General features: G+C 36.0%; 1 protein-coding gene across 1 annotated transcript; it reads left to right on the top strand.

Annotated features, from left to right (window-relative positions):
• The first annotated feature begins 1,323 nt into the window (after positions 1 to 1,323).
• LOC131642542 (uncharacterized) lies at positions 1,324 to 8,085 on the top strand. Its single transcript, XM_058912783.1, has 2 exons — positions 1,324 to 2,295; positions 7,979 to 8,085. Exons 1-2 carry the CDS (start codon positions 1,335 to 1,337, stop codon positions 7,990 to 7,992), a joined length of 975 nt encoding a protein of 324 aa, XP_058768766.1. The 5' UTR covers positions 1,324 to 1,334; the 3' UTR covers positions 7,993 to 8,085.
• The last annotated feature ends 19,280 nt before the right edge of the window (positions 8,086 to 27,365 follow it).

The following is a 27,365-nucleotide window of genomic DNA, read 5'->3' on the forward strand; positions in this document are numbered from 1 at the left end:
GGTCGATTAAATTAATAGTTGAATTAATTTTTAATAAGCCTATTTAATTAGAATAAATTAAACTTAGATTAACTATTCGGTTTAGCGGTAAATTACGGTATCTTGTGAATTTGACCGTGAATGTGATTGTTGTGAATATCTTTGTGATTCTTTTGCTAATGGTATTCGTTCGTTGATTTGGTGAATTTCCGGAATTGTTCCGTTGTTTACGTGATGTTGTCGTAAAATGTGTGAGTGTTATTACTTGAGTTAATAATGATAATTTTGATATGGGCGTGTGCCTTGTGATGAATATTTCGTGAAGTAAATGATGATGATGATGTTGTGTGATGTTCGGTTCATCGAGTCACATACATTTGCATATACTCTGTGACGGCCTGAAAACTATGGCAAACATGATGGCCTGAAAACTATGGCAAACATGACGGGCCAAATGGCAATTGGTGACGGGAGCTGAAGCTCCGATTGGTACCACATGCATATACATGAGTCGTGTCCCATGTGTCTTATGTGATTTATACATTGTGACGTTTTGTGACTATATTGTGATTGTAATTTTGTGACTTGTTATATGACAGAAGTATTTGAATTGTGAATTAATGACTTGGTGAATAATATGAGAATATCAATACTTGTGAATGCGATTAACCGAATATGTCTAATTTCTAATATATAATTTATCATGCGCTCAATTATATGAATTGATATCTCACCCTTTCTTTGTTTCGCCGTTGCCTTTATATTGGTAACGTGCAGGTGATTCGCATTGAGAGGAGGTTAGCCGAGTTGGTTTTGAGTCGTTGTCGCTCTGATACGTAGCACTCGGGGGGGGGGGACGAACGAGTTGATTTACTTGCCTTTGGATTTTTATGTTTTGGCATACACTTGAGTTATTTGTTTGAGATTGTCGCTTTAAAGTGCTTTAATTGTTGAATTAAGATGCTATGAAATCTTGAACTAATTGTTGAGTTTCCGTTGCACTTCTATGGAAGTTAATTCATGTTAAAGACTATTATTTGATGTTTTCAGTCCTTCCGTATTTGTGAATGCTATGTATCCGCTTTATGCGAAGAGGTGAATTGTTTTTGAGGATGATTATGTGATACCTCAATTGTTTGTTTATGAATTTTTATACTCTGATTTCATTTAAATTCCGCGGGTAGAATTGGGGTGTTACATTAGTGGTATCAGAGCAGGTCGGTCTTGTCCGGCCAAGTGTCGAGTCGTAGGGTAGACTAACAATTGTGTATTGTTGTTTGTGCTGATTGTTTTTGTGTTGTAGTGGAGCTATGGCTGGGAGGAATGATGCTGCGATAGCTGCTGCTTTGGAAGCGATGGCTCAGGCTATGCAGAACCAACCAAATGCTGACGAGAGTGCTGGATCTCGTAGTTTGGCGACTTTCCAGAGGGAGAATCCGCCAGTGTTCAAGGGTACGCATGATCCCGATGGTGCCCTTGATTGGTTGAAGGAGATCGAGCGAATCTTCCGTGTTATGGATTGCACTCCTGCACAGAAGGTTAGATATGGCACTCATATGCTGGCTAAGGAAGCGGATGATTGGTGGCTAGAGACCCGTAGGAGGTTGGAGGCTCATGGTGAGGAGATCACTTGGATTGCGTTTCGCATGGAGTTCTTAAGGAAATACTTTCCTGAGGATGTCCGTGGTAAGAAGGAGATTGAGTTCCTTGAGCTGAAACAAGGGAACAAGTCTGTTGTGGAGTATGCTGCTAAGTTTGGTGAGTTGGCTAAGTTTTACCAATACTATGATGGTGCGAATGGTGAGTTTTCCAAGTGTATCAAGTTTGAGAATGGGTTGCGTCCAGAAATCAAGAAAGCGGTTAGTTACCAGAAGATCCGTATTTTTGCTGATTTGGTGGATAGTTGTCGGATTTATGAGGAGGACAACAATGCTCATTATCGTGTTATTAATGAGAAGAGGGGCAAGAATCAACAAAGTCGTGAGAAACCATATGATGCTGGTAAAGGGAAGCAAAGAGTTGCTCATGGTCATAAGACTAGTGGGGGAGACGCTCCTGCTAGGGTTGTATGCTTCAAGTGTGGTCGACCTGGTCATAAGAGCAATGCATGTACTGCTGATGTGAAGAGGTGTTACCGTTGTGGTAAGACGGGACACATGTTATCTGATTGTAAGCATAAGGATGTTGTTTGCTTTAACTGTGGTGCGGAGGGGCATATTGATAGCCAGTGTCAGAAGCCAAAGAAGACAGCTGTAGGTGGTAAAGTGTTTGCTTTGTCAGGAACTCAGACATCTAGTGAGGATGGCCTTGTTAGAGGTACTTGTTTCATTAATAGCATTCCTTTAATTACTATTCTTGATACCGGTGCCACTCATTGTTTTATTGCTGCTGATTGTGTAAAAAGATTGGGTCTTACCTTGTCTGCTATGAATGGAGAAATGGTTGTCGAACTCCCCGCTAAGGGAACGGTGACTACTTCTCTAATGTGTTTGAATTGTCCTTTGTCAATCTTTGATAGAGACTTTGTTGTTGACTTTGTGTGTTTACCGCTTGTTGGTTTGGATGTGGTATTGGGTATGAATTGGTTGAAACGCAACTATGTTCATATCAATTGTTTTAACAACACGGTGAGATTTTCTTCTCTTGAAGAAGAAGGAGTTGGTTTGTTGACCGGTAAGCAGTTGAAGCAACTGATGCAAGATGAAGCGCAAATGTTCTCATTGATGGCGTCCTTGTCTTTTGAGAATCAAGTTCGAATTGATGAGTTAAAGGTGGTGAGAGAATTTTCTGAAGTGTTTCCTGATGACATCCCTGATGTACCTCCAGAAAGAGAAGTTGAGTTTACGATTGATCTTGTACCTGGTACCAGACCTGTTTCTATGGCACCGTACAGGATGTCTGCATCGGAGTTATCTGAATTGAAGAAGCAATTAGAAGAATTGCTTGAGAAGAAGTTTGTAAGACCAAGTGTATCACCGTGGGGAGCACCCGTATTGCTTGTAAAGAAGAAAGATGGAAGTATGAGACTTTGTGTTGATTATCGGCAGTTGAATAAAGTGACGATAAAGAACAAGTATCCACTTCCAAGAATCGATGACTTGATGGATCAGTTAGTGGGTGCTAGTGTGTTTTCTAAGATTGATTTGAGGTCCGGATATCACCAGATTAAAGTAAAAGAAGATGACATTCAGAAGACCGCGTTCAGGACTCGGTATGGACACTACGAGTATTCGGTGATGCCCTTCGGTGTCACTAATGCGCCGGGAGTATTCATGGAGTACATGAACCGTATTTTTCATACTTACTTGGATCGGTTCGTGGTGGTATTCATTGATGACATTCTCATCTACTCTAAATCTGAAGAAGAGCATGAAGAGCATTTGAGGATTGTGTTACAAGTTTTGAAAGACAATTGTATGCCAAGTTGTCTAAGTGTGAATTTTGGTTGCATGAAGTTAGTTTCCTTGGTCATGTCATTTCTGGTAGTGGCATTGCCGTGGATCCTTCTAAAGTTGATGCTGTGTTACAATGGGAGACTCCGAAGTCAGCTACTGAGATTAGAAGCTTCTTGGGTTTGGCCGGTTACTATAGACGGTTTATCGAAGGATTTTCTAAGTTGGCACTTCCATTGACGAGATTGACTTGCAAAGGAAAGGCGTTTGTGTGGGATGTTCAATGTGAAGAGAGTTTCAATGAGTTGAAGAAGAGGTTGACGTCGGCTCCAGTTTTGACTTTGCCTAATTCAGGAGAGCCTTTTGTTGTGTACTGTGATGCTTGTCTGATGGGGTTAGGTGGTGTGCTTATGCAGAACGGTAAAGTGGTTGCTTACGCGTCTAGGCAATTGAGGACCCATGAAAAGAATTATCCTACGCATGATCTTGAGTTGGCTGCTGTGGTCTTTGCGTTAAAAATTTGGAGACATTATCTTTATGGTTCTAGATTTGAAGTGTTTAGCGACCATAAGAGTTTGAAGTACCTGTTCGATCAAAAAGAGTTGAATATGAGGCAGCGAAGGTGGCTTGAATTGTTGAAGGATTATGATTTCAGTTTGAACTATCATCCTGGAAAAGCAAATGTAGTGGCTGATGCTTTGAGCCGAAAGACTTTGCATATGTCGGCCATGATGGTTAAAGAGTTGGAGTTGATTGAGCAGTTCCGAGACTTGAGTTTGGTATGCGAAGTGACACCGCATAGTGTTATGTTGGGAATGTTAAAGATTAACAATGACTTTCTTGACAATATCAGAGAGGCTCAGAAGCTAGATGGGAAGTTGGTGGATTTGATGGTAGGAACCAATCAACTTGAGAATGGTGATTTCAGGTTAGATGCACGTGGTGTGTTGAGATTCCGAGATCGTATTTGCATTCCTGATGATGAAGAGATTAAGAAGGCGATTCTTGAAGAGAGTCATAGAAGCAAATTGAGTATTCATCCAGGAGCTACAAAGATGTATCAAGACTTGAAGGGTTTGTTTTGGTGGCCTGGTATGAAACGTGATGTGGCACAGTTTGTGTATGCTTGTTTGACTTGTCAGAAGTCAAAGATCGAACATCAGAAGCCTACAGGATTGATGCAACCATTAGAAGTTCCAGAATGGAAATGGGATAGCATTTCGATGGACTTTGTAACGGGATTACCTAATACCTTAAGAGGATTTGACTCGATTTGGGTGATGGTTGATAGGCTTACGAAGTCGGCACACTTTATACCTAATAACATCACATTCCCGATTGCGAAGTTAGCAGAGATATATGTCAGGGTGATCGTGAAGTTGCATGGTGTACCTTTGTGTATTGTGTCGGATAGAGATCCGAGGTTTACTTTCGATTTCTGGAGAAGTTTGCAAGAGGCGTTGGGTTCTAAGTTGAGGTTGAGTACGGCGTATCATCCGCAGACAGATGGTCAGACCGAGAGGACTATTCAATCATTGGAAGATTTATTGAGAGCATGTGTTCTTGAGCAGGGAGGTTCGTGGGATACTTATCTTCCGTTGATTGAGTTCACTTACAATAACAGTTACCATTCTAGTATTGGAATGGCACCTTTTGAGGCGTTGTATGGTCGGAGGTGTAGGACTCCGTTATGTTGGCACGAGTCGGGAGAGAGTGTGGTACTTGGACCTGAGATTGTTAGAGAGACTACGGAGAAAGTGAAACTTATTCGAGATAAGATGAAAGCTTCTCAGAGTAGGCAGAAAAGTTACCATGACAAAAGAAGAAAAGATTTGGAATTCCAAGCTGGTGATCATGTGTTTTTGAGAGTCACACCTGTGACTGGTGTTGGGCGAGCTCTAAAGTCTAAGAAGCTCACTCCTCGCTTTATCGGTCCGTATCAAATATCAGATCGTGTGGGGAAAGTTGCTTATCGTGTGGCGTTACCGCCAAATCATGCTAATTTGCACGATGTGTTTCATGTGTCACAACTCCGGAAGTATGTTTCAGTTCCGTCTCATGTGATTCGGATGGACGATGTGCAAGTGCGCGATAATCTCACAGTAGAGACGATGCCTGTGCGAATTATGGATCGCGAAGTGAAGGTTCTAAGAGGCAAAGAGATTCCATTGGTGAAAGTTGTCTGGTTGGGAGCTGCTGGTGAGAGCCTAACCTGGGAGCTGGAGAGCAAAATGCGAGACTCCTATCCCGAGTTATTTGAATCAGGTAAATTTCTATTTTCGAGGACGAAAATATTCTAGTGGGGGAGAGTTGTAACGCCCGGAAATTTATTTATTCGCTTAATTTAGACGTTTGTGATGTTTATTGAATTTTCGCGTTTTGAAGCGATTTAGTCGGTATTAGTTCGGAATAGCGGATCGACATTTAATCGAAAATTTTAATATTTTTAGTATTAGAAATATTAATAATCTAATATGTAGCGTTTTGGAAATTTTCTGAGTAATTGAGATTAGACCGTAAATATTAGTTATTGAGTATTAACCGGTATATTAAATAATCGAATATTTTGTTTTAATAGAATAATAGTGGAATATTATTAGAAGTAGCAATTTGATTTATTTATTTTATGTTGAGGAGAATAATGGGCCTATTTTTATTTAGTGAGGGATAGAAATGTGGTGTTAGTATATTAAGCCCAAATATGTTATTAAATGGAAAATAGGTTTTGTTGGGTAGAAAAAACAGAAAAAAAAAATAGAAAGTAGAGTAGTCATTTTGTTGGAAGAGAAGAAAACTAGGGTTTTAGAGAGAAAAAGGAGGCCAAAGAGGAATTCCATTCAAGAGCTATTTTCTCCAAATTTCTCCAAGAATCCATTAGAGCTGCACTCAATCCAAGGTAAGGGTGGGGTTTTTCTTCCTATAATGGGGTTCATGAGAAATTATATGTGGGAATTAGGGATTTAGGTTAATATTTCACTGTGTTGATTTATACTGAAATTTGAACTCTGTTTGTTGCTATTTGTCATTGTTTGTTGTTGTGGGTACTGTTTGTGTATCCTGGAAAAAAAAATGTGGGGTATTAAATAAAAGACACAAATTTGGCTGTGTGTAGAGGGTTGCCGAAGGCACCTAGTGTGTTTGACTTTGTTGTTTTTTTTGTTCTATGCAGTTTCAATTGTCATGTTCTGTTGGTTGTTCTAACTCTTACTTAAGAGCATATAATAGTGTAGTATAATAGGAATGGCACATGTTTTTTTTAAAATGGAAAAAAATTGATTCTGTGTCTAAATAGACATTATATTTGGTTTGGTGAATTCATAGACAACTAAGTGAACTAGTAGAGATTTACTATTGTCTAATTATTAAGCCATTAAACTAGTTGGAATATGTGAGCATGAGAAACCTATGTAGTAGACAATTAAAACATATACTATATTTTATTGATACTTAAAAGATGGAATGAAATAATGATTTAGGGTCTAAACTAGTAGCACTAAAATACCATGTTATTTCCTATTCCAATGTAGCTAGAAATAAGATGGTGTTTAGAAAATAAATGTTCACAGTAGACACATATTATTTGAGTAATATATATATAATATAATAGTGTAGTACAATCAAATGGAATGAAACTGGTTTTGAAATGAAATAAATTAAAAACAGTAGTACAGGACTAGTAAATATAAAACAGACCCGTTTGATCGAAATAACCGATTTAAGCGGTATATTTAGTTGTCCGGAATTTGACGAAAATTGACGTGGTAGCTAAGCTTAATTAGTACATTAACATGGTGGTGTTCTTTTGTGGAAATTGTAATATTAATCGGTCGATTAAATTAATAGTTGAATTAATTTTTAATAAGCCTATTTAATTAGAATAAATTAAACTTAGATTAACTATTCGGTTTAGCGGTAAATTACGGTATCTTGTGAATTTGACCGTGAATGTGATTGTTGTGAATATCTTTGTGATTCTTTTGCTAATGGTATTCGTTCGTTGATTTGGTGAATTTCCGGAATTGTTCCGTTGTTTACGTGATGTTGTCGTAAAATGTGTGAGTGTTATTACTTGAGTTAATAATGATAATTTTGATATGGGCGTGTGCCTTGTGATGAATATTTCGTGAAGTAAATGATGATGATGATGTTGTGTGATGTTCGGTTCATCGAGTCACATACATTTGCATATACTCTGTGACGGCCTGAAAACTATGGCAAACATGACGGCCTGAAAACTATGGCAAACATGATGGCCTGAAAACTATGGCAAACATGACGGGCCAAATGGCAATTGGTGACGGGAGCTGAAGCTCCGATTGGTACCACATGCATATACATGAGTCGTGTCCCATGTGTCTTATGTGATTTATACATTGTGACGTTTTGTGACTATATTGTGACTGTAATTTTGTGACTTGTTATATGACAGAAGTATTTGAATTGTGAATTAATGACTTGGTGAATAATATGAGAATATCAATACTTGTGAATGCGATTAACCGAATATGTCTAATTTCTAATATATAATTTATCATGCGCTCAATTATATGAATTGATATCTCACCCTTTCTTTGTTTCGCCGTTGCCTTTATATTGGTAACGTGCAGGTGATTCGCATTGAGAGGAGGTTAGCCGAGTTGGTTTTGAGTCGTTGTCGCTCTGATACGTAGCACTCGGGGGGGGGGGACGAACGAGTTGATTTACTTGCCTTTGGATTTTTATGTTTTGGCATACACTTGAGTTATTTGTTTGAGATTGTCGCTTTAAAGTGCTTTAATTGTTGAATTAAGATGCTATGAAATCTTGAACTAATTGTTGAGTTTCCGTTGCACTTCTATGGAAGTTAATTCATGTTAAAGACTATTATTTGATGTTTTCAGTCCTTCCGTATTTGTGAATGCTATGTATCCGCTTTATGCGAAGAGGTGAATTGTTTTTGAGGATGATTATGTGATACCTCAATTGTTTGTTTATGAATTTTTATACTCTGATTTCATTTAAATTCCGCGGGTAGAATTGGGGTGTTACATTATCAACCATGAAAAATTGTTCTGTGGCGGAGATTTTGATTTGGGCCGACGGAAGACACACGTGGGATGTTCAAGCCTTATTTTCCCGAGGAGACGGTCGCGGTTCAGCTTTGGGGACAACAGCGACTTCCTTGCCGAGTTGGCACCATTTCCGCGAGTTCGTGGTTGGTCACATACCGAGCGAGGATGAAAGCGATATTTTGGGATGGTTCTTCAATTCGGCAAAGGATTTTATGGTAGCGGGCATTTCGTGGATAGTCAACAACTCTAAATCCTTTGCTTGGGATCATCATGTGATTTTTTTCGTTGAAAGTCATGTGGAGCATTAGAATACCGCCTAAGATCAAGTTGTTTTCTTGGAGATTTTTCATTGATCGTCTTCCGTCTAAAGATCTTTTATTGAAAAGAGGAGTAGCCAATGTTTCTAACCCGGATTGTTAGTTTTGTGGTGTCCATGGAGAAACTTCTTTTCATCTCTTTTTCCATTGTCATAGGGCGAAAGAGATTTGGAATCATATTTTTGCTTGGCTTGGCATTCCGGAGGTGACCAACATCGAGGAGTTTCTTGTTTTTGGGGCTTTACAAGACAAGGTGCTTAATCACCAAATAAAGGTTAAGATCAACGTTGTGTGGATAACTACGATTTGGTGTCTTTGGATTATGCAGAATGCAATTATTTTCGAGGAGAAAGAGTTTTATTTTGATGTTGTTTGTTCTAATATTATTTTCCTTTCTTGGAGATGGTTATCTTGCGGATATCCTAAGTTTAGATCCAATTATTACGATTGGTTTAAACTTCCTTTAGTCAATTCAATCATTCTCTAGTGTCCTATATATGTTTGTAAGGGTTGCACCCTAATGCGAGCTTTTTCAATAATTGCCTATTAAAAAAAATTGGATAGAGTATGAAAACTGTGCATGAATTTGAAATCATTGAGTGGAGTTCTGTTAGGAATACATATGTATGTGAAAATATGATATTTTTTTATTGAATGTAATATACTTGCAATTTCAGTGTCCCAAACTTTAAGTAATGTAATGTGGTTTTGTATTTGAAAGATCAAACTTAACTATAGAGATAGAAAATAGAATGATTAGAAAGAAACAAGGAAACCCCCACAAATGCATTGGACATAAAATACTTGGGTGCGAGGAATACGCCAAAAATCAACAAGTCAAATAAGTAGTATCTTAAAGTGCCTTATCCTTATCATTTCACTATGAAAAGTTAATATTCCTTATATATTTGAAACTTCATAAAGATTCAAAGTTTGAAAGAGTCATATCTTAAAGTGTCTTTATCCTTATCACTTTGACTTCAGTCATTTAATTTACTATAGTTTTATGTTTCACACCAACCAAACCAAACAAATGGTCTCTTTGTACGGCCTCGACTAACTTGATACGAACTAAATCATTTTCTATAAATCATTTTCTATAGCTGAAGGATAAATATATTAAACATACAGTACACTAGTTATATAATTAACTAAATCATTTTCAATAACAGAAGGATTAATATATCATAATATATATACACGTTACCTGAGTTATACAACTTCCATGTCCCATGCCTTCAAAGAGATGAAAATTTTATTTTAAACTATTGCCTATAATATTATTTTCATTTATGTTTCTACTGAATTTTAAATTTTGGATATTTATTTGTCTTATTTTTTTAAACTTTATAAATCTTTTTATTATTATAACTCTATCAATTCAAAAAATCATTTTGTTTTCTATTTTTCACAATCAATTTTTAGTTCAATAATTTTTCTTAACAATTTTTATTTTAAAAAAATTATACAATTATCTTACAGTTTATTTTTTTTCTTTTTTTCAATAATCTTTTTATGTTAGATTTCTCATGACAAACTGGTGACATGTCAGCAATCCACACCAAAATTGTGTGAATGCATGGGTAATCAGACCAACATTTATGTGATCGCACGGGTAACACACAGTATCATGTAAACGCACGGGTAACCAGATCAAAATTATTGTGAACACATGGATAGTACATGAATACACGTGTGAACGCACAGGTAATCAGACCAAATTTATGAAATATTTGCGTGGACATTTTCTCAAGACCTTTTCAAGAACTACGTGGACATTTAAATAATGTGGTTGAAGAAGAAGAGGTAGGTGACATGCCACCTGAATTCGAAAAAAAATTCTCAAATAATATTCCATGCGTGGACATTTAAATATCATGGAGTTTTGTAGTAATCACAAGCACTAGACATGGTTGTGTTACAAGTGGATGAATAGATTCATTCTCTTGCAATTTTATTTTTGGTTTTCCATAAAAGAGATAGCGTGGATAAAGTGTTAGATGAAAAAGAGATTTAAAGATTGTCGTGAGTAGTAGGAAATTCTACATAAAACTAGAAAATGTAAAGAGAGAAGTTGTATGATCCTCTACTTAAAACATTCTTTGCCAAAAAGTTTGGTTGTGAAGTCATTTTTATGTTTTTTTTCTGTCTATATTTTTATGAAGTTAGAGGTATTATGAAGTTATAGGATTTAAAAAAAGGAGTTGCATTTATGTTTTGTATCAAAGTAACTTATGTGACGAGACTTTCATCTAACTTCACATGAAATAAAATGGTTTATGTTAGCTTAGCCAACTAATAAGATAAACAAAATAAATAAAGTTGTCATTTTAAGATCCTAATATTATGTAATTAATTTACTATTGAAGATGTTTTATAATGTTTTTGTATGAGTGAAGGTGTTTTATAATGTTTTTTTATAATTTATATATTTATCTTTCAATATTTTTTTTTATTTTTTATGAGTATTTTTAAATAATTTCTATTTTATTTGACTTTCAAAATCAAACTGGTGAAAATTCCGCAGTCAAATGTATTCATAGTTGTGGATAAACGAGTAACACACCAGTTCCGTGTGAATGCACGGGTAACCAGGTAAAAATTCCTGTCAACGCACCGGTAACACATCAGTACTGTGTAAACGCGCGGATAACACACCAATACCGTGTGAACGCACGGGTAACACACCATTACTGTGTGAGCGCACGAGTAACTATATCAAAATTTGTGCAAACACATGGATTATTATATTTTTTTTTTATAATTATAAAATAAACATAAAAATAATATCTCAATCCAAATACGATATAAATATTTTTTTTTTTACCAAAACTCTATTGATAACATTTCATTTTTATCTATTTTGCACAATTATCTTTTTCTAAGTGGGTGTTTAAGATTTAATTAACTTTATAATTATCTTTGACTATTTTTCCCTATTTTATAATTAAATTTAAATATTTTTATTTTATTTAAATTTCAAGATTAAATTGGTGACAGTTCCGTGCGTACGACGCCCGTACCCGTGCAAACGCACGGGTATCCCATTATTGTACGGGTATCCCACTAGTTTTTATAAGTATTTGCGTGTGTTTCAGATCGTTTTATGGTGATTTTAATTAATTTTATCCAAGTAATAAAGGACAAATGAAGAAGTGAATAAATTAGGAAGAAAATACGAAAAAGAAGAAAAATATTATGAAAGGAAGCAATCAGCCCTTAGAAAAATCACTGTCGCATCATGGCGCAATTTAAGCCTTATCGTGGTGATAAAAAGGCATGGTGGCGCGATGTCTGCCTTTTTATAACATACATTTTTTTCTATTTATAAAAGAAAGATAGGAGAAAAAGGGGTGGACTATTTTGGGTACACATTTTGGATGGCAAGGAAAATATTAGAATTCTAGAACGAACGCATTATGGGTTTGCTAGATGAACCTCTTTGAACCTATTAGATCATATGTTTGAGTTTTGTAATCTTTGCACATTGGAATAATTCAATTATTCATTCCTTTAACTGTGTGTTCATTGCTTTATATTTGTTGGCGAAGTCGTATAATGAACTTAGAAATCATAGTGATTTCTAATCCTAATTATGTGTTCAACTTAGTAATTAATTATAGATAAGAAATTCTAAGTTCCGACTTAAGGTTTAGCATATCAAACATTGTCTGTTTTTTCCAGCTTGTTGACTCAAAGAGATTAGAGAGCGTAAAATATTATAATAAGTTATACAGCAAGAGATTGGGTATAACGACTAAGTTAAACAATTTTAATAACTAAGGAACCATCATAAGGAAATTAGTCATCGACATCAAGTTTTAGCATTGTTGTTAGGGATTGTTGAATACAAGAGATCCGAACCAAGGTCTAACTGTCATTATTCTTATTTAACTTCAAACAAGCTTTTATCTGCGAAATTTTTCTTTCAAACTAAACATTTGACAACCCCCAATTTACTTTCATTAGTACTTTGTTTAAGTAGAACAGTCCAAGTGGATACGAACTTATAAATCTGCTCACTTCAATATGTTTAGTACATTTGCTAAATTGTCATGAAGTTTTAGGATTGTTGAATTATTTCAATGAGGCAATTTTTGTGCTATATTTTTATTTTTAATGTTATGTTCTTTAGTTATTTTTATTTTATTTTTCTACTCTTATTTAGTTTTTGTTTGGTGCATTGCTACTAAGGTTTTTATTTATGACTGTGTTGCGAGGTTCAAATTAGATATTGATACTATTGGGTTTAGAGGTCCAAAAAGACTGAAAGAGAAATTTAGAGAGCAAAAACAGAACCACAATGAGCTAAAAAGGATATGGAAGAATAGAAAACACGCGTTTCTTCAAATAACGAAAGTGAAGAGGATTAAAAGAAGAAACTCTTATTCCATCAAGCCAGACGATGGGAGATTATATGAAGAGGACTGCTCTTAACCTGCTAACCCTAATACTTTTGATATTAAGAAATTTGTGCTTTCAGTTTTAAGAGATAACTCGTTCGACGGACAAGCTATCAGAGATCCATATGAGCATATGGCTCGCATCTTTGAGACATGTTCAATGTGTAAAGGACATAAAGTAAGTGATGATCAAATCAAATTACGATTATTCGATTTTTCTCTAATAGGTCAAGCTAAAGATTATTTTTGTGATTACCCAACGGTGCTATTCATACAAGGAAGAAGTGGGACGATAAATTTTGGAAAAGATTTTTCAAGGACACTTTGTTTGTGGAAAAAAGAGTCAGGATTTCTAATTGTGAACAAGGTGGTCTTGCATACCTATCTGATTCATGGGAGAGATTCAAGTTAATAATCTAAAATGTCCAAATCACAAGATGAGCACTATGGAATATATGCAACATTTCACTAGAGGTCTCATAGCCAAAACTATATTGCCCTTGGATGCCTCGGCAAGTGGTGTCATCAAAATGAATTATAAAGATGATGTGAAAGAGATGATAGAGAAAATGTTCTAGAATAATATCGATCGCAAAGTGGAAGAGCAGTAAAAAAAGGGTATAATCAATCTGAATGTAAATAATGCATGTTAGCTCAATTATAGGTGATTTCAAAAGAGTTAGATGGTGCCATTATTTTTCCATCCAATGTTAGTTAGGTTCAAATACTACGGTGTGATTTAAGTCGGAGGGAGTGAGTGCTAAAGCTCATTACGAAAAATTTCATAAGAATGACCCTTTCAATATTGGTTGGAAATATCATTCCGACATCAAGTGGATCAAAAATCAAATTCTAATTGCAAATCCAAGAGTTCCACATGTTCCTTAAGCATCAAAATAAAGGAAACCATTTCAAATCAAAGAAATCTTAACTAAATTTATAAAAATGGCCTAAGCTAGTCTCAAGCAAGTAAACAAGAATCAGAGAACTACGAATAAGAATGTTGAAGCTACCATAAAAAATCTAGAGATGAAAGTTAGCTAATTATATGGACAATTAGCAGCATAACCTAGTTCCAGTGGGGGATTTGGGGGGAATATTGTTGACAATCCGAAGAATGAGATTTTCAAAGCCATGAAGTTGTGAGAAAAATAAGTAAGTGAGGGTGAGAAGCCAAGTTAAAATGAGGTAGTAGATGAAAAAGACAGAGAGAAAAAAAGAGGAATCGAGTGAAGACTCTTTTAGGGGAGATACTTTTGATAAACTCGTGGATCGAAACTCACTTTGGAGAAGAACCAAAAAAAATCTCCAATGACACTAACCCCTAACTACTTTACTATGATAATCCATCTTACCCTATCTTGAAGAAGAAACTGAACTGCAAAGAACCAAAGCCAACTCAGATGACTCTTATTTTAGTTGATTGATCTATTACTTATTCATGTGGATTTCTCGAAGATGTGCTTGTGAAAGTATATGATTTATTGTTCCTATATGAATTTGTGATCCAAGATATAGTAGAAGATTTTGAAACACTATTGTTGTTTGGGAGACCATTATTAGCAACAGGTAAAGATTTTATTAATATCAAGATGAGAGAACTGATTTTGAGATTCAATAAAGAAAACTTAGTGTTTAATGTATTCTTGGGAGAGAATCCATTGCAACCAGCCATTATCAATAGTTCACTATCCCTATTAGATGAAAAAAGACACTTTAGAGTATTACGAGATAATAAAGAAGCACTTGGTTGGAGTGTCACTGATTTGAAAGGAATAAGTCAAACCTATTTCATGAACCAGATCAAATTTAAGGAAGAATTCAAACATGTAGTTCAACCACAATGAGGACTAAATCATACCATGAAGGAATTAGTTAAAAAAGGAAGTGCTCATGTTACCCGAAGCAAGTATGATCTATCAGAATTATTATAGTTCTTGAAAAAGTATGGTTCATGTAGTTCTATCACTACAAGAAATCCTTAGAATAGCCAGGGCAATTAGCCAGGGGTTAAGCCCCACGCAAATAAATGACGTTGCTTGGGGTTAAGCCCCTCGCAAAACACAATTTAAAAAAAAACAAAATTCACATACCTAGGGGAGACCCCTCGCAAATAAAAGAAGAGGGAAATTTTGATTTTGAAAATCTGCATTGCGAGGGGATACCCCAAGTAAAGGAAAGTAACGCCAAAAAGAAAATTTATTCGTCAGCTAGTGCAGCATTTAGCGAGGGGTCATCCCCAAGGAAAAAAAAGTACAGATTTTAGCGAGGGGTAGCCCCTCGGAAAAAAGACAGTACTGTCTCATCAACTGGCGCAAGCAGACTGCGCGTGCAGTCTCTATTTCCAAGGTGCATTTTGCGAGGGGTTCCCCCACGCCTCGTTTGACCGTTTTATTTTCGAAGGGCTACCCGTCGCTGATTTCTGACCCTCATGTGCACGCGTTGACTTCTTCTTCTATTTCCGAACGTTGCACCCATTTCAAACCCATATATCTACATATTTATCTTCTTCTTCCTTTAACAAAAATCCCCATTCCTCTCAACTCCTCACAACCCCATTCATCTCAACTCCTCACAATCTCATTCATCTCAACCAACAACACTATAATTTTAAGGTAAAAATTCTCCTCTACTTCCTCTAAGTAATATAATACATTCTTTTTGATTTATTATATAATCTAATTTTGTTTTTTTTATACAACAATTGATTTATAGAAGAAAAAATCTTGGAAGAAAACTCTGATATTTTGAAGGGAATCTTCAGTCTACAAGTTATCTTCAATTAAGGTACACATATAAAAATTTTGAAATTTTTTTATATGTGTTTATGATGGAAGTGTGTGTGTGTGTGTATATATATATATATATATATATATATATATATATATATATATATATATATATATATATATATATATATATATATAGTGTGTTTGTTGTTATATATAAATATTCTGTATGCGTTTAGATTACAGTTTATATATTTTTTGTATGTGTTTAGATTTTTTTATTTAATTTTTTCGAATTTAATATCATAATTACAGTTTATTTATTTTAAAAATAACATATTTATTGATGTGAACCATAATATATTTGCTGATTTTTGAAATTAATAGTTTAAATGTAGTATCAATATAAATAATAAAATTTATGTTTAGTATTAAAAATAAGATTACGTTTGGTATATTTTTATGTGTGTTAGTAAATATTATAATCTTTATTTAGAAAATAGTATTTATATATTAAATAAAAAATACGATTTTTATATATTATAAAAATTTTATTTAAAAACAGAATATTTTATAAAACCAATATATTTAAAAAAACGATTTTTATATATTATAAAAATAAAAACAGTATAATTTTAATTTAAAAACAGTATATTTAAAATGGTATATAATAGTTTAAAAACTGTATGTATTTTAAAAACAGTATAATAATATAAAAATAGTATGTATTTGAAAATAGTATGCATTAAAAACAATAAGTTTTTAAAAAAACAGTATAAAAATTTTGTATTGTTAATATTATTATATCAAAAAAACAGTTTATAAATTTTGTACTTTTGAAATTAAAATTATATTTGAAAATAGTATGCATTAAAAACAATAAATATTTAAAAAAATGGTATAAAAATTTTGTATAGTTAATATTATTATATAAAAAAAACAGTTTATAAATTTTGTACTTTTGAAATTAAAATTATATCTGATAGTTTATTATATTTAATATATATATATATATATATATATTTGATAGTTCATTGTATGTTTTAAAAACAAAATATTTTTTTAGAAACAAATATTTTTTAGGACTAAAAACAAGTATATAGTTTATATATGTTTAGAAAAAGACAAATATTGAATATAATTTTATTGTATGTAATAAAAAATAGTATATAAAAACAATATATTTATTAAAACGGTATATAAATAAATAGTATATATATGTTTATATCTCACAAATTTGTGTGCTTTTGTGTATATATATAGTTAAAAAGCAAGTATGTATGTTTAGGACTAAAAACAAGTAAATATATTTTAAAAACAAATATTTTTTTAGGACTAAAAACAAGTATATAGTTTATATATGATTCACATGTATATATTTTTTTAGGACTAAAAACAATTAAATCTATTTTAAAAACAAATATTTTTTTAGGACTAAAAACAAGTATATAGTTTATATATGTTTAGAAAAAGACAAATATTGAATATAATTAAACATGATTCACATGTGCAGTATGGAACATTACCAATTCTATTGTAGTTGGATGTATGATAGAATGTTTCCTGGACGACGTGGGCTTAAACCACTTTTTATGGAAGGAGTTGCTGCGTTTCTCTCGTATGCGTTTTCTCAAGAATGTTGTCGCAGGGAAGGAGGGGTAAGGTGTCCGTGTTTAAAGTGTGGTTGCAGAAATATTATTAGTGACCCTAGTGAAGTGAAACGTCACTTGGAGAGAGTGGGTTTTAGGCCAAATTACTGGGTTTGGACATCTAATGGGAAAACAATGTAGGAGATGAATAGAGAGGCTTCTAGCAGTCAAACACATATATAACCAGATATAAATAGAGTTGATCCAGGGAGTAGTTCATCACATATGCAATGCCAGGAGCAATTTAATCTCGTCGAGGAGATGTTCACTGACACATTAGGGGTGAATGTAGCGTATGATGAACCACAAGACTTAGATGGAGAAGAGCTCCCAAATGAGAAAGCTCAAAGGTTTTATAAGCTGTTGAAAGAAATAAATATACCATTGTTTGAGGGGTCTTCTGACTCTAAGCTATCAATGTGTGTGAGACTTTTGGCTGCGAAATCAAATTGGAATGTTCCTGATCAGTGTTTAGAATTCTTTGCAAGAATGATGTTGGACGCGACTCCTGTGAAAGAAAACATGCCTACAAGTTATTATGATGCAAAGAGGATGGTGTCGAAGTTGGGATTAGAAGTAAAAAAGATTGATTGTTGCATTAGAGGTTGCATGTTGTTTTATGACAACGAGTTTGGTACAAATGATGGGGAATTGGAGGAATGTAAGTTTTGCGAGAGTCCGAGGTATTTAGTTAACAGTAAAGGAGTTGACCAAAGGAAAAATCGCATTGCAGTGAAATCTATGTTCTATCTACCAATAATACCTAGGTTGCAAAGAATGTTTGCATCAATGCACAGTGCAAGCCAAATGGCATGGCACCATACAAACAGAATTAGTTCAGGCATGATGCGACATCCATCTGATGGCGAGGCATGGAAACACTTTGATAGAGTTCATCCTGAATTTGCACTTGAACCCAGAAATGTCCGACTTGGATTATGCTCAGATGGTTTCACTCCTTATAATTTTTCAGGAAATGCATATTCTTGTTGGCCAGTTATTGTTACCCCGTACAATCTCCCTGCTGAGATGTGTGTCGCACGCTCGCGAAAATGAACAGAGTCGCCACCAATATATTTATCCCAAAGAGGGAAAGGAACATCAGAAAACCTAAGATGAATAAGAACGAGGTCTTTCGACCAGAGATAGGGTACGGGAGTCGGTTACACAAGGGGAAGGTGCTAGCACCCCTCACGCCCATCGTACTCGATGGTATCCATCTATGTTTGTTGCTATCTAAAGGGTGTGTACTATCAAAAGCTTAATTACTAAGGGAATGCGTGCAAATGAAAGAAGAAGAAACACGGGGGAAAAAAGGTGTGCTCGCTTAGGCCCCGCGACCTAATGCCTACGTATCCTTTTCAGGAATCAGAGCGCCGTAGTTCGGCTCTTTAGTCTTTGTTTGTTTTTGTGTTTTTTAGTTGAACTGTTACATTCGCACTGCGCTGCTCGACCTTTGGAGTCTTAAGCTGGGAATGGAGCGGAAATAACGTGTCCGATTAAGGGAAAGAATGCCTCGGAGGCAAGATAGAGAAGAGAGAGATTTGTCGAGCGTTTCGGGTGTACCCCTTAAACAAGGGAGACTCGAATTACTCTTGTTGGTGTTTTTTAAGATTGGGAACTTCCACTCAAGTGATCCCCTTAAACAAGAGGGACGAGAGTTTCCATTCCCTTTTTATTAGTCTGACCTTTATTAAGCATTTTTTAGGTGTTTTCTTGGTATCTTTTAAGGGAGATTAAGTCAAGTATTTGTTAGATGTTTTAAAGTTGAAAAGGAAAAGAAAAGAGAAACTAGCCTAATATGAATTAACTAGCCTAATGTTAAAATGGAAATTTCTAGATTCTAATGTTATCATGGTTTCTACCTAAAGTTAGGAATTAAAGAAATATGGAAATTAAAGTCACAATTAGAAGCAAAAATTGAGAATAATATAATGGTGCAAAATTACACACAAGCATGAAGTAACAAGTCAAAAGTATAGTACAAAAGTGAAATAAAATACTACTATTTTTATTGATTTTTATGAGAGGAACTGGATTACAAATCAAGTAAAAACTAAAATGGTTAGCGTAAAACTAATATTTTTTATGATTATTCTTATGTACAAAATTAGCACTAAGGTCTAAAAATGTAGGAGGAAAATTAGTATTTTTATCACCTAAAAGAAATGGCAAAAAATCTAATTAAACCTAAATTAAAACTAATGGAAACAGGGGGTGCAACCAGAAAATAAAGGTGTAACTAGCAACATGGGCGCAAGGCCCAGTCAGATCAAGGCCCAGGGGGCGTTTTTTGTGTTGCAGAACTATGTTTACCAAAAAGGGAATATGGGCCTTGAGAGGGTGTGTCCAGCAATTCAGTTACAGGCCCACAGAGTTATTTTGTTCATATTTTGTTAGTAAAAAAAGCATGGGCCAGGTGGGGTGTGAAGAGGATTTCGGCCCAGATTGTTGTTTCTTCAGCCAAAACTAAGCGTGACACCGGGCCTTAGGGAGTATGACTAGCAGTTATGGCCCACTGATAACTTTTATTCAGACTATGTTTTTATTCAAAATAAAACAAAACGATTAATTAAAAAAATGGAAAATAAGTGAAAATAAGGGAAATTAGGGTTTTAGTGTGTGGTGACGATCCATCTCCTTCAATTCAAACTCTCTCTTTCTCATTCCACCACGGACGGCGCCGGAGAAGCCTTCTTCTCCGAGCGGCCACTATCGACTCCAACCTCCACTCATCACCTCCTAGCCTTCTCTTCTATTTCTGATCAAGCCTAAATCTCTAAATAACCAAACCTTACAAGATTCGCAATCAAAACCTAAATTGAGAAAGAACCTGGATCCGCAGAGAGAGAAAGATCAGAGAAATCCGGAGAAGCTCCCAATCGGCGTTGATGCTGTTAGAACAAGATTTGTTCTGATCAATATTCTTAGTTTTGATGATAACAAGGATATGAATTTTGTGTGAGATAATGTGGTACTCTAATACATTGCAATTTCCCTTTTAGGAAATATATAAAGAGTATGCACAAATCAGCGCTCAGAAGCTTTGACTCAGAAGGTTCAGCATGCAACATTAGAACATGGTCTGGCAAGACATCAGAAGATGGTCAAGGCAGTATCAGAACATGGGTCTATGAAAGCATCAGAAGAACTTGAGATCAGAAGCAGAAGCACTGAAGTTCTCATGGTATCACGCTCAGAAGCACTTCAAGGTCAGAAGACAAGAAGATGCTATGCACCAAGCTGTTTGACTCTGATGATATTCAAACGTTGTATACACAAACATCAGATCAGAAGAAAGTACAGGTGGCAGGGTACGCTGACTGACAAAAGGAACGTTGGAAGCTATTAAAGGCAACGTCAGTAGACACAGCGTGAACAAGGCTCGAGGTAGTTGACAAAAGCGTGAAACATTAAATGCAATGCTGTACGGAATACGCAAAGCATTAAATGCTCCCAACGGTCATCTTCTCAAAGTGCTTATAAATATGAAGTTCTGATGAGAAGCAAGGTTATCAATTCTAAAAAGAACTTATTCTGAAAAACTTGCTGAAACGCTGTTCAACTCAAAGCTCAGAAACTTCATCTTCATCAAAGCTCACTACATTGCTGTTGTAATATATTAGTGAGATTAAGCTTAAACGTTAAGAGAAATATCACTGTTGTGATTATAGCTTTTCAGAAGCATTTGTAATACTCTTAGAATTGATTACATTAATTTGTAAGTAACTAGAGTGATCAAGTGTTGATCAGGATACTCTAGGAAGTCTTAGCTTGTGTCTAAGCAGTTGTAATTAGAGTGATCACGTGGTGGTCAGGATACTCTAAGAAAGTCTTAGCTTGTGTCTAAGCATTTGTTCCTAGAGTGATCAGGTTGTGATCAGGATACTCTAGAAGACTTAGTCGTGGGCTAAGTGGAAAACCATTGTAATCTGTTGCGATTAGTGGATTAAATCCTCAGGTGAGGTAATTTACTCCGTGGGGGTGGACTGGAGTAGTTTAGTTAACAACGAACCAGGATAAAAATAACTGTGCAAATTGTTTTTATCGTTCAAGTTTTTAGACTACACTTATTCAAACCCCCCCCCCTTTCTAAGTGTTTTTCTATCCTTCAATTGGCATCAGAGCGCCGGTTCTAAGGTGCAAGCACTTAACCGTGTTTAGAAAAGATTCAGGAAGAGAAAAACGCTTCAGTAAAAGATGGCTGGTGAAATTCCAACAAATACATCTGCATCTACATCTGGCTCTACTGAGCAATACAATGGTAATGGTAACAATGGTTACACTAGACCACCAGTATTCGATGGTGAAAACTTTGAATATTGGAAAGATAAACTGGAAAGTTACTTTCTTGGTCTGGATGCTGATCTATGGGATCTTCTGTTGGATGGTTACAAACATCCTGTTAAAACTACTGGTGTAAGGCTCACAAGAAGCGAAATGACTGATGATCAAAAGAAAGAATTCAAAAATCATCACAAATGCAGGACTGTTTTGCTGAATGCTATCTCTCATGCTGAGTATGAGAAGATATCTAACAGGGAAACTGCCCATGATATACATGAGTCATTGAAAATGACCCATGAGGGAAATGCTCAAGTCAAGGAGACTAAAGCTCTTGCTCTAATCCAGAAATATGAAGCCTTCAAGATGGAGGATGATGAAGATATTGAGAAGATGTTCTCAAGATTTCAAACTCTAACTGCTGGATTGAGAGTTCTGGATAAAGGCTACACCAAGGCTGGTCATGTAAAGAAGATCATCAGAAGCTTGCCCAGAAGATGGGGCCCAATGGTGACTGCATTCAAGATTGCGAAGAATCTGAATGAAGTTTCTTTGGAAGAGCTGATCAGTGCCCTGAGGAGTCATGAGATTGAACTTGACGCAAATGAACCTCAGAAGAAAGGTAAGTCTATTGCATTAAAATCAAATTTTAAAAAATGCACTAACGCTTTTCAGGCTGAAGAAGAAGATTCTGAAGAATCAGAATCAGAAGAAGAAGAAGATGAACTGTCCATGATTTCCAGAAGAGTCAATCAACTATGGAAAAGCAAGCAAAGGAGGTTCAGGAGCTTCAAAAGCTCAAAGAAGCCTGAAAGAGGAGAATCTTCTGGAGGCAGAAGAAATGACAAGAAAAAGGTCGTGTGCTATGAATGCAATGAGCCAGGACGCTTCAAAAGTGAGTGCCCAAAACTTCAGAAGGAAAATCCCAAGAAGAAATTTCATAAGAAGAAAGGTCTTATGGCAACATGGGATGATTCAGAATCAGAATCAGACTCTGAAGATGAGCAGGAAAAACTGGCACTAATGGCCACAATGGATGACGAATCAGAATCTACATCAGAATCAGATTCTGAAGAGGTATTTTCCGAACTATCTAGAGAAGAGTTAGTTTCCAGTCTAACAGAACTTCTGGAACTCAAGTCTTAGATTAGTATCAAATACAAGAAGCTGAAAAAGCTATTTGAATTTGAAACTAAGAAGCTTGAAGTGGAGAATTCTGAACTGAAGGAAAAAGTTTTAAATTTATCCAAAAATACTGGACCTCCTTCTGTCTCTGAAAAATCTACTCCAAGTCTGAACAATATTCTGAAAGAATATGACTTAAGTTTCAGAAAGTTTTTATCTAGAAGTATTGGCAGAAGTCAACTTGCTTCTATGATATATGCTGTGTCAGGAAACAAAAGAGCTGGCATTGGTTATGAGGGTGAAATCCCATACAAGCTTGAATCTGTGGATGATATGAAAATATCATACAAGCCTCTGTATAACCAATTTAAATTTGGCCACTCCCATGATATTAGGCACACATCACATGCTCAAAGCTTTCACATAACACACACCAAGAAGCATGTGACAAAACCTAAGAATTATCATGGAACTCAGAACATAAACTATCATTTTGTTCCTCCTATTTCATATAATGCTAAACCCAAGTTCAATCAGAACTTGAGGAAAACTAACAAGAAAGGACCCAAGAAGATGTGGGTACCTAAGGAAAAGATTATTCCTATTGCAGATATCCTTGGCTGTAAAGAAGGAAAAGCACAACATGTCATGGTACCTGGACTCTGGATGCTCGCGACACATGACAGGAAGAAGGTCTATGTTCCAAGACCTGGTGCTTAAATCTGCTGGAGAAGTGAAGTTTGGAGGAGATCAGAAGGGAAAAATTATTGGCTCAGGAACTATAAAGTCTGGTAACTCTCCTTCTATTTATAATGTTCTTCTAGTAGATGGATTAGCTCATAACTTATTGTCCATAAGTCAATTAAGTGACAATGGTTATGACATAATCTTTAATCAAAAGTCTTGCAAGGCTGTAAGTCAGAAGGATGGCTCAATCCTATTTACAGGCAAGAGAAAGAACAACATTTATAAGACAGATCTTCAGGATCTTAAGAATCAGAAGGTGACTTGTCTTATGTCTGTTTCTGAAGAGCAATGGGTCTGGCACAGAAGATTAGGACATGCTAGTTTGAGAAAGATTTCTCAGATTAACAAACTAAATCTTGTCAGAGGACTCCCTAATCTGAAATACAAATCAGATGCTCTTTGTGAAGCATGTCAGAAGGGAAAGTTCTCCAAACCTGCATTCAAGTCTAAGAATGTTGTCTCTTCCTCAAGGCCGTTAGAACTTTTGCACATTGATCTGTTTGGCCCAGTCAAAACAGCATCTGTCAAAGGGAAGAAATATGGATTAGTCATCGTTGATGATTATAGCCGCTGGACATGGGTAAAGTTCTTGAAACACAAGGATGAGTCTCATTCAGTGTTCTTTGAATTCTGCACTCAGACCCAAACTGAGAAGGAGTGTAAAATCATAAAGGTCAGAAGTGATCATGGTGGTGAATTTGAGAACAAATTCTTTGAGGAGTTCTTCAAAGAAAATGGTATTGCCCATGATTTCTCTTGTCCTAGAACTCCACAACAAAATGGAGTTGTAGAACGAAAGAATAGGACTCTACAAGAAATGGCCAGAACCATGATCAATGAAACCAATGTGGCTAAGCATTTTTGGGCAGAAGCAATAAACACTGCGTGTTATATTCAGAATAGAATCTCTATCAGACCTATTCTAAATAAGACTCCTTATGAATTGTAGAAGAACAGAAAGCCCAACATTTCATATTTCCATCCTTTTGGATGTGTATGTTTTACTCTGAATACTAAAGATCATCTTGGTAAGTTTGATTCTAAAGCACAAAAGTGTTTCCTTCTTGGATATTCTGAACGCTCTAAAGGCTACAGAGTATACAATACTGAAACATTGATTGTAGAAGAATCAATCAATATCAGGTTTGATGATAAGCTTGGTCTTGAAAAACCAAAGCAGTTTGAGAATTTTGCAGATTTTGATATTGATATATCAGAAGCAGTAGAACCAAGAAGCAAAGCTGCAGAAGCTGGCAGTCTCAGAAGCAATAGATCAGAAGATCAAGTTGCTGCATCTTTAGAGAATCTCAGGATTTCTGAAGAGCCAACAGTCAGAAGATCACCTAGACTTGCTTCAGCTCATTCAGAAGATGTAATCCTTGGGAAGAAAGATGATCCTATCAGAACAAGATCATTCCTAAAGAGTGACAATCAGAAGCAGTGATCAGAATCAGTAGGCGTAAAGTCTATTCAGAAAAATACAGCTGTCATCTATTTTCGGATGGTGAACGAATGTCTGTACGGTTAGTAAAAAGCGTGCAGTTGAAAAGACGCCGATCTAGGTAACTGTGTTAAATCATTTCATTTACCGTTTTCTCTCTCTAATGTCATTTCTCATTAAATGCATAATGATTTCGTTATTTTCAAATCATTTAAATAACCCGCTTCACCTTCATTCCTTCTTTCTCTCTCTCTCTCTCTCTCTCTCTCTCTCTCTCTCTCTCTCTCTCTCTCTCTCTCTCTCTCTCTTTTGTGCATCCCTTTCGTTGCATCTGTTTTCAAACCCTAGTTTTTGATTTGATCTCAAAGCATAATCATCATGAACTCATCTTCATGTTCATCAAATTCAAAAGAAAGACTCACTTCTACACAGATCCTTCTACGCAAATATGAGTATGCTCCATTGAAAACATGCTTAATACCCACGGAAGAACTGGAAGTTCTATGTGAATCTGCTGTGGACATCAACAACCTAAAAGCAAATGGCTTTAAGTGTGATGCAAGAATCTTTGAGTCAAGAGAAGATGAAAGGGCGAAGTACCCTCATATTCCAAGAACGACTATTCCGTTCGGAAGAATGATTTCAGACATTCTGATTGTAAGCAAAGTGCTGGACTCCATCAGAAAACTCAAAGCATCTCATTTTCTTGGAGTAGCTCAAGGTCCCATCTTCAATGGTGTTGATTTGTTCAGACTATTAAGAATGTACCTTTTGTGTGCACAAGTTTTCCTGACATTCTGTCAAGAAGAGTTGCTGTTGAAGGATTCGTCTCCCTGTTTCATAAAGAACTGCATCAGGTTGTCAAGCTTTACCTGGAAGATTGTGTTAGGAAGAAATCAGATATTGATCCTGCTTGGATCCGTGGCAGAGTACTTCCGTCCAAAGCTGATCTTCTGAAGAAGGATCAGAAGTAACAAAAGGCTAGGCTAAAAAGAAAGGCCCGAGAAGATGAGGTTATGAAAGCCAAGAAGTTGAGGGTCACCTATGATCCTGACAAGGTGGACCCTGAAGGACGAAGGGAGAAAAGGATCAGAGACTCCTTTCACAGAACCAGATCTTCACATGCCTCTTCTGAACACGTCTCCAGGAAGGTTTTTACTCCACCTCCCTCTATTCCTAAACCTTCTATCATTTCACCTCCTTCTAACCCAAAAGTAAACTTCACTATACCAAATCCTTCTCCATCATCTTCTTCCACTCCCTTTCTTGACCCCACACCTCTGAGTATTCTTCCCCCAACTCCTTCTGATAAATCTCTCTCACCAATCCCGTTCATATATACTCCATCCTCTTCTGAACCTATACTCTCTATTACTCCATCCACATCAATCATTCCTTCAGATGTCCCTTCGTCCTCATCCATCACACATTCACCTTCTTTATCCCATCCCTTACCTACCAGAAAATCCAAACCCTACTGTCTTCTCTACCCTGACTACAAATTCACCTTCAATCCGCCTGAACCTGAACCCTATACCTACTTGGAGCTATTCAGACATGAGGTGATTAGCAGTCTAGACCTTCTGAAGGATGCCTTTCTAAATGGTCTGGATGATGTTTCTACAAGAAATCTTTGGAAAAGCTTTCGCAAGGATTTTCAAGTAGAAGCAATGGGAGTACAGAAAAGACTAGTGGCTGCTGCCCCTGGCTACCCTGGTTACCTTCTGGAGGGTGATAATGGTATATACTACCATCCTCTCAGAAATTGTGTTGCTGCTGAAGAGAAGCAGTTTGTGGATGAATTGGAAGAAGCAAGACTGGCTGCTGCATTGGAAGCTAACCCTTGTAGGGAGATTGTGGTCTGGATACCTCAATATCCTGTTCTACTTGGGGATTTCAAGACTCTCTTTGACTTTTTGAGGGAAAACCCTTCTAAGAAAGACCCAAGCTTGGTCATTCCAGAAGTTGTTGACCCACCAGAAGTTGAAGGTCCTTCTGCCCCCAGGAATCTAGCTGCCATTCTTCAGGCACTTGAGAATGGAGATTCTGAGGTTCCTGCTGAAGAGTATGGAGATGCTTCAATTCAAGAAGCAGATGTAGAAGATCATGTTGCTGAATCAGTTCATATTGAGGAAATCCCTGCAAATGATCTATCAATGGAAGCTACAGATCACAATGCCATCCCGTTGGATAGAAGCTGTGAAGCTTCTTCTGATGAACCTTCCTGTCTTGCAAGGACTCTGGAAGT

This window comes from Vicia villosa, unplaced genomic scaffold, assembly GCF_029867415.1.
Source record: "Vicia villosa cultivar HV-30 ecotype Madison, WI unplaced genomic scaffold, Vvil1.0 ctg.005244F_1_1, whole genome shotgun sequence".
NCBI lineage: Eukaryota > Viridiplantae > Streptophyta > Magnoliopsida > Fabales > Fabaceae > Vicia > Vicia villosa.

Coding starts and splice junctions, on each gene's coding strand:
- LOC131642542 (XM_058912783.1), top strand. CDS start 1,335: ATGGCTCAGGCTATGCAGAACCAACCAAATGCTGACGAGAGTGCTGGA.